The sequence below is a fragment of the Taudactylus pleione genome, unplaced genomic scaffold (assembly GCF_031769625.1).
Source record: "Taudactylus pleione unplaced genomic scaffold, aTauple2 ptg000333l, whole genome shotgun sequence".
In the NCBI taxonomy this organism is placed as follows: Eukaryota; Metazoa; Chordata; class Amphibia; order Anura; family Myobatrachidae; genus Taudactylus; species Taudactylus pleione.
This window is the reverse complement of record NW_028284734.1, coordinates 9,587,438-9,603,861: the sequence shown is the minus strand read 5'-3', so window position 1 is coordinate 9,603,861 and position 16,424 is coordinate 9,587,438. Positions and strand designations below refer to the sequence as shown.

General features: G+C 44.7%; 1 protein-coding gene across 3 annotated transcripts in view; it reads right to left on the bottom strand.

Moving 5' to 3' along the window:
* Positions 1 to 3,806: 3,806 nt before the first annotated feature.
* The window catches only part of CCDC125 (coiled-coil domain containing 125), a 55,396-nt gene continuing 42,778 nt past the window's right edge, over positions 3,807 to 16,424 (bottom strand). For all 3 annotated transcript variants that reach the window (XM_088443779.1, XM_088443778.1, XM_088443780.1), the window contains one exon: positions 3,807 to 7,289. In XM_088443779.1, coding sequence (XP_088299905.1) covers positions 6,933 to 7,289 — 357 coding nt within the window. In that variant the 3' untranslated portion in view covers positions 3,807 to 6,932. The remainder of the gene's footprint in view (positions 7,290 to 16,424) is intronic.

The following is a 16,424-nucleotide window of genomic DNA, read 5'->3' as shown; positions in this document are numbered from 1 at the left end:
AGATGGCACCCTGCCCCCTCGGCCCAGCCCGCCCCTGATGACCCAACACCACTCCCCTTTTCTCACCGCTCCCCCCCCTAATTTGTATTCCCTGCTTTGACCCTGTTCCATATAATGTTAGTTGTCCTGTAACTGTACAAAATGTACTGTACATTCTTTAATAAAAATGTATTGAAACTAAAACCCTACCTATATATGAACCAGACAAAATGATCAGATGGTTTTATTTAATATGTCATTTAATAAATGACTTGTTTACATTTTATTAATACCTCCAAAACAATTTCCTTGCTGGTTTATTGTTTTATAACTATTATGTTATGTTAGCTCAGGGGGTCATAATTATAAATTCAACATGATAACTAGAAAATTATCACTCCTAAATACTTTCCATAAACCATGTTTCCACTTTTAACTATACAGGGGTGTCTAGAGGTGGGGGGAGTGTGTACTCTTTGGGCCTGATTCAGACCCACTCGCGAGCGGCTGTCCGCTCGCAAGTGGGTCGATGGTGTGCACTGAGCATGCGCACGACGGAGGGAGCTCCGTCGTGCGCATGCGCGAGACGCGACATGCGAAGGACTTTCCTTCGCTCGTTGTGTCTGATCAAAGGGGGCGTGCTGTCGATGTTGATTGACAGCACGCCCCCTTTGGTGGGCGTGCCAGGGGCGTTCCCAAGGGAACGCCTACCGTCAGAAGCCGGCCCACTGACATCACTAGTAATGTCAGTGGGAGTGATTTTGGCTCTGATAGAGCCAAAATCACTCCGGGCCTTGCTGTTGAGAAACTCAACCGCAGGCTCCGGCTCGCAGTGGCGATGGTCAGGACCATCGCGACCATCAACCTGCACGCTCGTATAGGCTGTGGGTGGTGACCCACAGCTATACGAGCGTCCAGGAGGACGCTCCATTTTTATGGAGGACGGCCCTCATTCAGAGCGAGCGCTCTGCTCAGAGCGTCCGGCTCTGAATGAGGGCCTTTATCCGATCCCGTTGAAAGGGCCGGCGGGGCACACGTCTTGCAGCCTCGCCCCTGCTGCGGTACTTCAGGCTGGGAGAGACAGGACTGACTGCTGCAGCAGCCTCTTTCCCCAGCCCAGCACACATGCTAATGTCACACTGTGTGCTGTTCTAGGGAGAGAGGCTGCTGCAGCAGAGATCGATCACGAAAAATATAATATGTTTGCGGGCATTGCACAGGAGGCACCGGGGTCCGTGGGGTGGGGAAGGTGACCTGGTCGGTATGCAGTCGGGAAGCCGGTGGACCCAATCCTGACAGCCGGCCTCCCGACTGTCATATCCCAACAGGTGTCGATATTCCGACGTTTAGGGTTCCCGGGGGGGACTTAGGGTTAGGCACCCCCCGGGAGGATAGGGTTAGGCTAACCCGGGGGACTTAGGCGGCATGGGAAGGGGGGTTTAGGTTTAGACACTTAGTAAGGAGATTAGGGTTAGGCACTGGGGGAAAAGGTTAGGGTTAGGCACCCCTAAAGGAGGGTTAGGGGAGGGAATTAGGTTAGTCAATACTTAGGGACGATCAGGATTTTCACCCATGACGGGCAGCTGCTGTCAGGATTCCTAAATCGTACCGATTCCGACCTGGTCACCTCCCCCACCCCACGGACCCCGGTGCCTCCTGTGCGGTGCCCGCAAAGATATTATATGTTTCGTAAGGAGGGGTCTGGACACACCTACTCCCAGTACCGGCATCCGGCAGAGCTCTCGGCAGCCCTGTAACCAAATGTTTATATAGTATCTTAATTGACAGTCATTTGTCCCGTCTCCTTCATGCACAGGGAGTTAACCTCCAACGTCTTCCACCGCAGCAATGGGAGAGACCAGCAGGGGGTGGGTATTGGTTGAGCTGACCCTGCACGTGCCAGTACATGTTACAAGTCAATATTGTCTATATATATATATATATATATATATATATATATAAAACATCATACAAACTCGGCACTCACATGCTTTTCAAACTGCAACTCCTTTAAACATAGGGAATGTTGGTTCCAAAATATTGCAATAATTTGTTAAGCTGACCACCGCTTCACGGTCGTTCCCATCTGGCCAGTCCCTACACTGATTCTCAGATAAATAAACTTGATCTGCCACCTTTGGCTCAAGCTTGCATACATTTTAAACATGAAACTGGGTCCTGCCTTAAAGAGACAGGACCACACCCAGGGCTATCAGTTAATAAGCACCTGGAAAAAGAAAAAAAGTTTGTCTTACATTTGAAAAACAGGGTGCCCTAGCAAGTGTGACCACAAAATTTAAATAAACGACAGGCTCAATCCACGGAATTTACTGGTGTGCCCTTGGCACGTGACCACACCATCTACATGTGGAGCTGAGTGTATGTGTGCATGCTGGCATGACACACATACACTCTTTCAGCTCCACAGTTTGTTGTATTCTTATGAAGCCTTGACAAAGGTTCCGGAGTGGAACTGAAACGTTGGCAACTATGGATTATGTGCACGCTAATAAAGTTTAAAGTATGTTTTCACTTCAAAAGTCTGGCAAGTGCCTTTATCTCTAAGTATAGTAGATGTGATATCATATATATATATATATATATATATACACACAGTGGTCGAAGTGGGGTGGTATACGGCGGTATGACATACCGCCACTTCCCGGCCCCACTTCATTTTAGATGTAGAAAAGTTTGCACCAGCGCTGGGATCCAGTATGGGATCCCAGCGCTGGAACAGCGGCGGCAATGTGTTAAGATGTGTCCCGCAGGGGACACATCTCAATCGGGGAGGTGGAGGCGCTGACATGTAGCCGGGACAAAGTACCTGGTCCCGGCTGCACTGTAAGCACCACGTACTGGACGGCTGCCAGCCAACCACGAGGCTCGCAGCCGCCAGCCAATCGCGGGACTCGCGGCCGCCAGCCAATTGCAGGGCTCGCAGCGGCGCCAGATAAACTGGAGGGAAGACCTGAGGATCCCGGTGGCTCCACTTCAGCAGCGCAGGTAAGAGAGAATTAGAGAGAGGGGAGGGTGTGAGAGAGGGAATAGAGAGAGGGGCAGACAGAGGCAGGCTAGCTATTGTAGGGGGTGAAAGAGAGAGGGAATCAGTAAGGGCAGGGTGTGAGAGAGGGGAGCAGGCAGGGAGAAGTGTGTGTGTGTGTGGGGGGGGGGGTTAGAAGTACAATGGAGTGATATGGAAGCAGCGGCCCATGGGGGGGGGGGGGAGATTCAATCTCCATACCCCCACCTCTAAATTACCACTTCAAGCACTGTATATATATGTATATATATATATATGTGTGTGTGTGAAGGACGTGGCTCCTAGAAAGCAATGTCCTGCAAATATAGGTAGTACTTACTTTTGGATGGAGTCCACGGTAATTGGCAGACCAGCCGCTCTAGGATAGTCATGGTTACAGCTCGGGTATATATGTGTAGCGCTGCGATAAGCCTGGATAGATGGCATGCGCACTGGTAATTCCTGGATGTAAGTGGGCAGGGCCAGGCTCAGCTTGCTGCCCTGCGGTGAGCTCAGTGGTGGATTTAAGGGCCACCCCCCTCTCCCCTTGTATCAGAGCAGCTGCTGATCCTTTTTTAATGTAGCAGTACTAGCGGGGAGATGGGGGGAGGGTGTTAGTGACAAAAGGGAAAAAATTGTTGTATAACAGATTAGAATACCAGCGGAGGCTGATGTAGGAAATAGCAAGTTATAAAATAAACCAAAATGATCTCAGTATTTTGCTAATACTGTCCATTCCTTCTAGACTTCCCCAGGTAGCAGATTATACAAAAGAGTAGATGTATGTGCTGTCACTGCTGCTGTGTTTTGTTTTTTATCTTTTAATTTGTAACAGTGGGTAATAAACATAGATCACAGTAATCAGACATCACAAATCATACTGTTATGTACAACATATAGGCAAAAAAAGATAAAAATTTTAGTTTATAACTAGAAGCATTCAGCCCCAACATACTGAGTGCAACTTATTTATTTTTATTTATTTAACAGTTGTTTATATAGCACGCAGAGCTTTACAGATACAGAATGTATCAGACATACACATCAGTCCCTGCCCCAGGGGGGCTTAAAGTGTATGGGGTCTATGTACTAAGCCTTGGAGAGATAAAGTGACAACCAATTAGCTCCTTATGGTGGGTACACACTATACAGATATATCTGCAGATGATGGTTGTTCGTACACACTGAACAACCATCATCTGTGTCTGTCCGCAAGTCCCGGCGTCCAGGGGGCGTGTTGGGGGCATGGGCATGTCCCGGCGGGCAGGGGACGTGTCCCGACCCCCTCCCCACCGCTGCTTTGTGTGTATGGGTGGTCTGCAGACTGCCCGTACACACCTCACGATGGACAGATATGTCTGCAGACATATCTGTCCATCGGTTGTGCAGCACAGCCAATGCGATATGTCGGTGAACGGCGACGTTCACTGACATATCGCGGGTACACACTGGCCGATGGGCAGCAGATACATTGGCCGATCAATTGATCGGCCAATGTATCTGTCAGTGTGTACCCAGCTTTACTGTCACTTTACAGTATAGGGGGGAGATGCACTAAGCCATGTAGAGTGATAAAGTACCAACCAATCAGCTTCTGTCAGTTTATAGGCTGTATTTGAAAAATGACACAAGCTGATTGGTTGGTACTTTATCACTCTCCAAGGCTTAATGCATCGGTTTGAAAAATGACAGGAACTGATTGGTTGGTACTTTCCTCCCTATGTACTAAGCCTTGGAGAGAGGTTGGAGATAAAGTACCACCCAATCAGCTCCTGTCATTTTTCAAACACAGCCTTTAAAGTGAGTTAGGAGCTGATTGGTTGGTACTTTACCGCCATCCACTTTATCGCTCTCCAAGGCTTAGTACATAGACCCCTATATTCCGTATATATGGACACATACACACACTAGGGTTCATTTTATTATTTTTTTGTCAGAAGTCAGTAAACCTGCCAATATGTTTTTGGAGTGTGGTAGGAAATCAGAGGACCCATAGGATATCCACACAAACATTGGGAGAACATACAAGCTCCGCATAGATAGGTTCCTCATGAGGAATTGAACTCATGACCTCAGTGCTTTGAGGTAGTAATGCTAATGACTGAGTCACCTGGTCCTTAGGAACCTTTAAAATCTGTGCGTTCAAAGTGCAAGATGTAATTATATATATATATATATATTATATAACGCCACTGATGGAGGAGTTACCCTCAGCAAGTGGTGCCTCAGAATGACTGAGAGATGGATGAAAGTAGAATACAGGATTTGGGAGCAGAAGTAATATCTCCTAGTAGCTGGGCCGTAACTAGGAATTCAAAGGCCACATAGCAAAAGTTTGTAAGGGCCCCTATGTACCACCCAATAGTGAAAAATGCATATAACACATGTTACTTTGACAAGGAAGATGGGCCCCCCTCTTCTCTCGGCCCCATAGCGGCTGCACCCCTTGCACCTATGAAATTTACACCCATGCTAGTAGCTATGAAAGTTAATATTGTGAGCTAGTGTCACAGTCACCATAACGTGATAGGTGGGCATGGATTTGAAGACATCTCAGAAGCTTGGCCACGCTGTATAAGTGGCAAATTAGTGTATCAAAGGACTTGTTAGTGTGTTTTGATTAGGTGGAATAGGAGTATGATGAGGGTTTTTTTGAGGACTTGTATGTTGGTAGTTTGGGTGGTCAGATCTAGTAACTTATCCCAAAATCAAGATTGTGGCAGACAACCCGCCATATGTGTAGGAATATACCCCTTTGATCACAGTTCCTCCAACACACGAGGACACATAGACCGTTACTGATTAGCCTGCGAGTTGCAGGTACAGGCGTGATTCTGGCGAGCGAGTTCACTCATATTTTTAAAGCAGCAATAATTTAAGAAGTAAAACCAGGATGGTTTTGCTTTTTTAAATTATTGCCACTTTAAAAAATACAGGATAACTCACTGGGATCGTGCCTATCCCTGCAATTTGCAGGCTATTCAACAAGATCCATAGGTTGGCTGGGACCATATACATCTTATAGGCATTTTATAGGCTATTTCCTTCACCATTGTGTTGAATGATGACTTTGCTATTCGTGGATACCTGGTTTGTGTTTCAATGGTTCTGCCGCTGGGAATGACAGTGAGACAATGGTGTTCTAAAGTAAGCATATAATAAGACCCCCCTCTAGTATTATCAAATTTTAGATATACTAGATTTTATTTTTTTTTAATACACACTAACCCTTTCACACTTACATTAATTCTCTAGTGTAAATGCTTACATTTTTTTTTAACTCTTTCAAACACGTAGTTAAAAGTATGGTAGGAGGCGACCACATCACAACGGTAGCTTTCATAAATACAATGGACTGTGCAAAACAATGTTTATGAATTAAAGTTTTGTAACATGGGATAGATGGGAAGACACTAGGACGGCTGTCCGGCTGATCCGCTGTCCTATCTGACTATTGGTAAGTGCATAGACACTTACCAATCGTCGGCTCGATGTGTCATGCCTGATGTCACAACTGAGTGGGCATTTACACGTCCCCCCCCAGTTGTGATGACAGTCACCGGTGCCATATGCAGCCACTGTATGGGCGGTCATCTGGCTGCCCCTACAAACAGCACAATGAGCCGATAGATCTGCAGATATATCGGTCATCGGCTGTGCTGCACAGCAGACTTTATATGTCTGCACGACGTCGTTCACAGACATATCGTCTGTACACACTGGCAGACACACACACGATATATCGGCAGTTCATTTGAATGGTCGATATGGTTTCATACTGGCCTATTAGATCTTAAAGGTTTTTTCTTTCTTTAACATGTAATTAATTCTTGTCTTCACCAGACAGTAGTTCAAAAGTTTTATATAAAATAAATATAAATTCAAAATATGAATAACTACTATAAAACACACAATTTCCATTTTCTAAACATCATGTCTGAGGCTCTTCTGCATCCTCAGAGGGAGTCCCCGGGTGTGAAGTGGTCATTTCTGCATGTTCTTTTTGAGGATAAACATCCTTAAGCAGCAAAGAAAAAGAGGTTTCGAAAGCTCCAAGTGATCCTTGCTGTGGGCTAATGCTCTCCTCTATGGGAGTGTTTGTTAGGCAGGTGTAGGAGACAATGTGTCTGGTCTCGGAGCAGTTGTGCTGATTCACACTCACAGGAGATTCTGTCCCAGAATTACTTCTCTCGTCAGTTCTGGAAGGTTCTACCTTGGCTTCTATAGTTCGTGCCAGCATGTAGCTTACCTTCCTTTGATGAGCCAAAGCCTCCTCTTTGTCATTCAGCTGCAAAACCAATCCATACAAGCATTAGTATTTAACACTTTCCTTTTTACTAGTACTTTTCCCCAAGATAAAAAAAGAAAAGTTCACATCTAAATGACAAATAAAAGTGTAATTGCAATGTAAAATATTACCACATAAATGATATGTACTACATATCCATTCCACTCAGATACAGTCCACTCCTTCCTGCCCCAATGCTGTAGGCATTACTAACATGAACTGGTGGAATGGGCTAAATTTCTTATGTCTCTAATTGCATGTGATTATTCAGAGCTAACCGGGAGCCGGTGTCAGCAGCACACTGGGCAGGATGCAGCTACTAAATAGGATGGTATGAAATTAATCTAAATTTCAGGCTAAAAGGATTTTATTGTGCCATTAGTCATTACTAAAAAAATAGTGACATTTACAAGTATATAATGGGAGTGATTCAATTTTCTCAACATCGACAAAGTGCACATTACCATATTTTGCTGATATAGAGTACCGTATATACTCGAGTATAAGCAGAGTTTTTCAGCACAAAAAATGTGCTGAAAAAGTACCCCCTCGGCTTATACTCGAGTCAAGTGTAGCGCTGACCGGACGGAGTTCGGTCAGCGCTACACACTGCCAAACACACAGCCGCCGGAGCTGGCAGCTGCGTGTTTGGTGTAATCAGCAGCCGCTGAGAGTCTGTCAGACTCTCAGCGGCTGCTGCTGCTCCCACTGCGAGAGCCACCTTAAGGCTCCCGCAGTGGGTGATGGGAGACACGTCGTCATGACGTCTCCTCTCCCATGCAAAGCGGCCGGAGGAGCGGACAGCGGCGGGACCAGGAGCGGGAGTTTAAGGTAAGTGTTTATTTTTTTTTAAATTCTTTTCACGTCTCTCTCTACTAGGGGGGGGGGGGGGACTACAGGGGGCACTACCAGGGGGCGATGACTACAGGAGGCATTATCAGGGGGCACTACCAGGGGGAGATTACTACAGGGGGCACTACCAAGGGGCATTATCAGGGGGCGATTACTACAGGGGGCACTAACAGGGGGGATTACCACTGGGGGAACTACAAGGGGGGGATTACTACAGGGGGCACTACCAAGGGGCATTATCAGGGGGCGATTACTACAGGGGGCACTAACAGGGGGGATTACCACTGGGGGAACTACAAGGGGGGGATTACTACAGGGGGCACTACCAGGGGGGGATTACTACAGGGGGCACTAAGAGGGGGGATTACCACTGGGGGAACTACCAGGGGAGGATTACTACAGGGGGCACTACCAGTGGGGGATTACTACAGGGGGCACTAAAAGGGGGGATTACTACTGGGGGTGCTACCAGGGGGGGATTACTACTGGAGGCACTGAAAGGGGGGATTACCACTGGGGGCACTACCAGGAGGGATTACTACTGGGGGCACAACCAGGGGGAATTACTACTGGGGGCACTACCAGCTGCTGCCATTTCCCACACTAGGCTTATACTCGAGTCAGTAAGTTTTCCCAGTTTTTTTGGGTAAAAGTAGGTACCTCGGCTTATATTCGGGTCGACTTATACTCGAGTATATACGGTATGTTTTTTTTTTTTTTTTTTTATAAACTCTGTTTATTGAGCAAATCACATAAGAACAGTACATTCCAAAAAACAAAAATAAAATACAGCACATAACATACTTTTATAATAGGAACTGTACTATTTCAGAACAATAATATAATATAATAGTACATTTTCTCAGTATAGTAAAAGAAAGAATATAGAAGCAAGAAAAGTATCTTGCTGCAACGGTGTGGCAATCCGTTTAAAAATAGAAGAGAAACAAAAAAGAATAGAGATAAAAGGAAAAGAAAAACCTTTAAGAAAGACAAAGGGGAATAAGAGGAGAGAAAGATGGGTGGACTCTATATAGGATCACTCTCTTTTAATCTAGATATAGTAGAGAGAAAAAAAAAAAAAAACATAAATGGAAAATTTAATTGTTGAATGGAGAGGAAATATTTTGGTATGTCAGCCAAGGGGACCATGTTTTATCAAAAGTTTTGGATGTATTATGTAATAAAGCGGTCATGTATTCCATCTTGTATATATACCAAATACGTGATAATATTGCCTGCATTGGAGAGGGATGAGGGTTTTTCCAGTCCGCTGCAATTTGGCAGGTCATAGCAGATACTATATGTCGGAATAGCTTATTCTGAAATCGGGATAAAGAGGGTAAATTTAAGGGAAGTAGAAAATGCTGAGGATCAGAGGGGATCGTGATCTCAAAGAGGCGCGAGAGGAGATTGAAAATCTCCTGCCATATATTAGCCAGTTTGGGACAAGTCCACCAGATGTGCAAAAAATTGCCCTCGCCACCACAACCCCTCCAGCATCTATCTGAAGCATCGGGAAACATTACTTGTAGCTGCGATGGTACATAGTACCATCTATATAGCAATTTATAAATATTTTCCTTGATTTTGACGCAAATAGAATTGGCGGCAGCGTTGTCCCAGATCTCCGTCCAATCCTCAGCATCTATAGAGTGCCCCAGATCTCGTTCCCACGCCAACTCATGAGAATCCCGATTGGAGCTTACTTCATCCCCTAATAAGGAATAAATAGTAGAAATAAGACCCTTAGTGGAGGGTTGTCTCCAACATATAGACTCAAAAGAAGTCAAAGGTCTGCTAATCAGAATCAAGCTAATTTTGGAGTGGAAGTGTCTAATTTGTAAGAACCGGAAAAAATCTTTGGGTGGAATTGCTACTCTATCCCGGATTTCAGAAAATTGTGGGAAATTAGTATCTATAGTTATATCATTTACATAATAGATATTACCCGATGCCCAGGCAGTAAAAGATGATTTGCATAAACCAGGAGGAAAAGATGGATTGTGAAGTAATGGTATCAAAGGGGACGGGGCTGGAGCTAATTTAAAACATCTATTGGTTAAATCCCAAATTGCTAAAGAACGGGAAATTACAGGGTGGGAAGAAACTGTCCGGGGATGATGAATCTTAGGTAACCATAAGAGGGGGGATACAGTAGCCAGTCCCAGCTCCTCGGCCTCGATAGCAACCCAGACCTTCCCCGCATTGAAGTTACATCACTGAGCACAATGAGAGAGCTGCGCAAATATACCCAAACCCCCACCCCTGGAGGGCCGTTGAAGCAACTTTAGTCTGATCCGCGGGTGTTTCCGGGTCCATATGAAATACGAGGTTTGGTACTGAAGAAATTTGAACACGTATGGAGGGATGTAAATCGGAAGGGTCTGAAATAGATACAAGAGCCGAGGGAGAACGCTCATCTTAACTGAATGGATTCTACCTATCCAAGAAATAAAATAATTGGACCATTCATGCAAATCAGACCTAATACAATCTAGAAGGCGGGGAAAATTTGCCTGAAACAGCTGATGATGATGATGATGAGTTAAAAAAACACCAAGATATTTGATCTTTTTTTTATGCCAAGTACAAGGGAGCATGGCCTCTAGGGTTTGCTTTAGGGTAGCAGGGATATAGAAATCGAGAACTTCAGTCTTGGTAACATTAATTTTATAACCCGAGTGTTGGGAATATGAATTTATTTCCTCTAAAAGTGAATTTAGGGATTGGGCTGGATCAGTGAGGGAAACTAAAATATTGTCAGCATATAATGCGATTTTATATTCAGAGGGGCCAGTGGATACTCCCGAGATAGCTCTATTACAACGGATCCTTGCCGCCAGGGGCTCCATAATAAGAGCAAATATTAAGGGGGAGAGGGGACAACCCTGCCGAGTACCGTTAGTGATCCCAAAACTGGAGGAGTAAAGATATAGAGTATGTTATGAGGAATTGGTTTCCCCTTAAAAGGTAATTTGATTGGTTATTTGGGATTGCAGTGCACAGCTGTATGCAGAGGCATCACTGGGTCTGGTTACACCTGGTGCGCACTATGGATACTCACCACCCGCAGCGTGCCCGCCTGAAAAGGTGGCGTGGTCTGAATGAAGGGGCATGACCTCATTGGAGATCCCGATAACATTACTCCGGGGGCAGCCCAGCATCACCGGAGATGCTGGGCTGCCCCCGGAGACTGAGCAGTCTGCACTGTTGGCTCCTCTTCTATGACAGGAGCCGGGTGCTGCAGGAGAATGTCACACTGCAGCTAGCGGATCCTGTCACTGCAGAGGAGCCGGCATTTTGGTGTCATCCCCTCTGAGGGTAACACCTGGGTGCGGCCTGCACCCCCCTCATAACGCCACTGGCTGCATGTTATTAAATAACCCCAAAGTTTCACGTTATCCAAAGCCAGTAATAATGATCTAAAGTTATGAAAATAATATTCTTAGGATAGAAAGATTTTTATATCCATTCCAAATAGAGAAGTGTTGCCTATAATCTGAGAGCAGCAACTAGATTTTCCGATGATTTCTAACCGTGTGCATTGTTAGGTTCCAGCAGAAGTAACACAGGGACAATTGTAAGATAAAGATTATAGTATTAAAAATACATTGTTTTATCCATTTAATACAGGATATTACTACATGGCTTTCTAAAGCATTTGAACCCCAGATGCCCTGTTTTCTGGGCTTGACGAGGCCAGTGTGTGTCTTCTGATACAGATTTACTGGCCTCGGCAGTGGAGTTTGGGTGGCCATTCTGAGTAAGCTTAGGCTTACTGAGATGGCGGCTGATGTTTGCCCGATGTTGATCTGATGCTGAGTCTTTGGATGCAGCCCTCGGGTCAATGATGCCGGCAGTGGGCATCTTTTGCCTTCAGACACCTCCTGCTGCTTTTTTATTTGGATTAAGTAATTTTTATAAAAGTTTTCTCAATTTTAAACATACATCATAACATAAACAGAACAAGAAAAAATAAATAAACATATAAATATACAGCACACAATAGCATATCACAAAGGAAATACATTACTACAGACAACTATTAAATTTTAACATATTAGTCTAGTGCATCAGTTAGCATCATCTAAAACAAAATAATCCCAATAATAAATGCCTTCCCAAATTGTATAAAAAAATAGTATATCACAATCTATTGTATCTTTTCAATATAAATATTACTAATTGAAAATAAAAAACACATAAAAACTAAAGCAACAAATATAACATCCAATATTTTCTTAAACTCAAAATAATAAAAAAAAGTTTTTTTTTGTTATAAACCAAAAGTCCACCTTATAAATTATAGCTATGTCCGAGGGGGTGCATATTTTGACTCTATCCAAATACGGTAAAATTTAGGTTTTACGGGCAAGGTACAAATATCGCTCATGTTCCACAGTAGCATTAACCAAAGAAACCCACTCCTGAAATTCAGGCCCACTGGAAGCCATCCATGCCAGAGCACACAAATTAATAGCATATTGAGTGCTGTAACGGTCCCGCCCGTCATCTTCCCTAGCTCCTAAACTGCAGAGCTTCGGTGTAAGTACTGTAATGGGAATACTGGTGTGAGACCTAGCAGCCGTTACCTTAATCCAAAAAATCTGAATCACCGAACATTCCCAAAATAAATGCCAAACTGTGCCCTGAATAATGCCACATTTAGGACAGATATCAGACTGTCTACCTCCAAAATGTACCAATCTCACAGGGGATAAATACGCTCTATGTAGAATAAATAATTGTATCTGCTGAAAACGTATAGACGCAGTAGCCTTGCATGGAAACCCTAAAGCTGATTCCCACTCCTCATCACTAAAAATACTGACTATAGATGCCCAACCACTACGCAGTTCGGCTAAACCATCCCTATGATGCGATGAAATTCTTCCATCAGTTGAGGAAAAGACTTCAAAACCTCATTTAAATATAACTGCCCCACTGTACCAAACCTGTCTAACAGGAAGAGTATCCAACTCAGAGAAACGGCACAAACACCACAAGGGGGGGTCCGGATCAATCCCATCAAACTGGAGTAGTGTATGTACCTCTCGCCATAATTTAATTGCTTGGACAAGTAGGGGAGGACTACTCCTCGAAATCTTACCACTTAGCAAGGCCTGCAGTGGGGTACGCAGTTGCTCCTTTGCCACCGTAGCCACGTCCCCCACCTCCTGCGGCTTTAGCGTATTTTCACATTGATGCTGTGTCTTTGGACGCAGCGGCGTTGCAAATAGCATACAAGTCAGAATCACCTTATAATGTGTTTGAATTTGGCCTATATACACATTATAGCCCAAATACAAACAAGGGTTATAACATAAATGTAGCCTTACTCATGGATAGCAGCAGCTCCTACCCTCTTAGATAAGGGTGGCTGTCGTCGATGACAATGAGAGGGTACTACTACAATCACTCACCGGCCCAACCTGGCCGCGTCCTGGCGCCTGCGCAATAGATGTCAAGCGCATGCACGCTAGCGGAGGGGAGTTGCGCATGTCACCGACTTCCAAAGGGCTGCAACATTTGCAGCCCCTAGGAGCCGGGTAGGGCTGGCGGAAAGGCAGAGTGGCGGCTAATAGCACGAACTGACAGTCCCCGGGGAAGGAGACACATGTTGTATATGTGACTGGCAGGTAGTGCTTCCAATAGGAAGCCACTGCTGCTAGTCACAGTGCAGTCATGTAGGCAAAATCCGCCACTGCTCATAGATACTTGGAAATCACGGTTTCAAACTCTTTGCTACGAAAGACAAGTGTGATAATCCGACAATATTCCCTTACTCTACAACAACTAAGGAAGCATCCGCATCAAATGAGGGAACCAAGCTTGGGAGATCTGAGGATTAGATTCCCCCACCACCATGATCTGCATAAAAGTCTTGGCATATCCCTTACCCTGGTGTAATTGTGGTTACAGTACATGATCCCGTATACAGAATACTATAAAGAGACAGTTTATTGCATAGTAATCCAGTAGGTTCCAGAGGCAAACACAGGATTTCTAGAGGGGGGTTTCCAAATGCTTGATTTTAGATGGAGTCTGGCCAATCCATGAAGAGGGTATAATTAGCATTTGACCAGCTTTAATATGCATCAAACAAAGTGTAGTGTATATCATAATTCCAACATATACAGTAGCAGCGATCACAGTAAGCCATGATATGTGGCAGTAGGGCCATCCTGTATGCTAAATGTTTTTATTTCACATGTGGGCACCATTTCAGGGCATGGGAGAAAAACGAGAGTCTGGGGGAGCAGCAGAAGAACCTAGCACTGCCCTGGGCATATATGTACATAAGTAAAGTGTGGTGAGGTAAATGGCTGGGGAGGCACTGGCTAGTATCAGAGCCAGATTGACAGATATATGAACCCGAGGGTGCATGTGGGCATTATACAAAGGTGCAGCAGTACATAGTGCTGGAAATTTGGTGAGATTTGATCAGGGATGTGCGGAAAAGGTAGACAGGGGAGGCAGTGCCTCACCTGCCATACACTCTACTCCAGGAGTTTTGACTATAATAATGATTAGAATAATACAAAGATGTTTATAATATTTTCTTTAAATTTTTCTTATAAATTTTATAGTAAAAACTCTGGAGTATACCTAAGTATGACAGGAAAGGCTCTGCCTCACCTGTCCGCACATCACTGGTACATATTGATCACCCCTAACAGTGCCTGTTTTGCAGATCTCCTAGTTGGCGCACAGGTGCATTCATTACTGGCTGACACATGTGGTGCAAATTGTTTCATTTGTGACACTGAGAAGAACATACAGCACTAGTAAAATTGCATTATATAGTATTTCTATTGTGGTCATGGAATGGGCTGGGGAGTTTCCAGGCAACTGGAACTCCCCCTCCTTGCGTTTGCCTATGAGTTCCTCTCTCATCTCCACTGTCTATACAAACGATGAGCAACAGGGGCCCTCAGAGCTGTCACTTGTGGCCAACTCCTTCATGCTTTATCATCAGATTTGATTGTTATAGCTTATACCACTTGTTTATCTTATCTTGATCGCAGTTGCTAATACACAGGCAATCAGTCGATTGTTGCGTTCTACGCATACATATGCATCGCAGTGCACGTGCGCAAGCCAGCCACTGCAATCGGGACAGTGACTACGCAGACCCATCACAGAGTGATTGAGAGGAAGTGCCAATTGTGGGTGGTAATGGGGGGGTGGTCAGCGAAACGCAGGTGTGCCAGTGCATTTGAACGCCATTGCAGGGGCGTGCATAAATTATCCACTGCGATGCCCTACGCAGCCCGAGGCCTCATAGCGTGCGCTGAAGTTAGCAATTTCTGAGTAAGTACAGAGCTTGTGCAAGTGTGCATGAGACTGCGATGGTACTCGATTGTAAATATTATGGATGTGTGTAAGGTAAAGTGGGCGTCCTTATGTAGTGCATAGCACTCGTAATAAGCATACTATCGCAGTTGAACTGCGTGTGTAATCGCTATTGCATTTGCAGTTGCGATCCGTAATGAATTGGGCCCTAAGTTGTAAGTGGAGATGCCTGAAGGCAAGAGTCCTTGCTGAGCACTGGGCAGTTCTTTGGTTAAACGACAGGTAAGCTGGCCCTGTTCAGACGAATACCATACATAGTGCAAACACATTTTATAACATAAAAATTAATACTTTTACAATTATGTTGCTCTACTTCTATAGTGGCGTATAGCCACTGACATTTACTATGTGTGCTTTGCAAGCATTTTAAGGCGTCGAATCAATTTGCCGCGAGGGGGGCAAGATGCCATTTTAACAGCACCTTATCTTCCCCCCCAGTGGGCCGATCTCAACCCTATGTGGCTGCAAACAAAAAGCAGGTAGACCGGGGCTACCATAAGTGTGACATATAGTCGTAACTCACGGGGCGAGTCTAAAGGAATCTACCCTTAAATGTTCCTGTGACACATTTATTGTGCCAACATACCCACTGCCTCTGTTACTAGCGTTTTGTAAATAATAAAGGTTTGTCTGCTGGTATACTGACGGAGACCCATTCTCAAATACAACAATCTGCCTCACTCTCCTTCTGCAATGCTGCCACCTAACCCTTCCCCTGTACCAATGGCAACCGTGGTTCTGTGCAATGAATCCATCATTGCTCCATATTGGCTGAGGGGAAGAGCAAAGCTAAGCTGCAATATGCTGAACATATTATAATGCTAGACATTAATAGGAGCTGTACAAATATAAAGAACATCTTGCTTCTTCTTTTCTGCCCATAGCAGTGCCTAGTTTTATTTTCTAAGGGGTGACATTTATTAT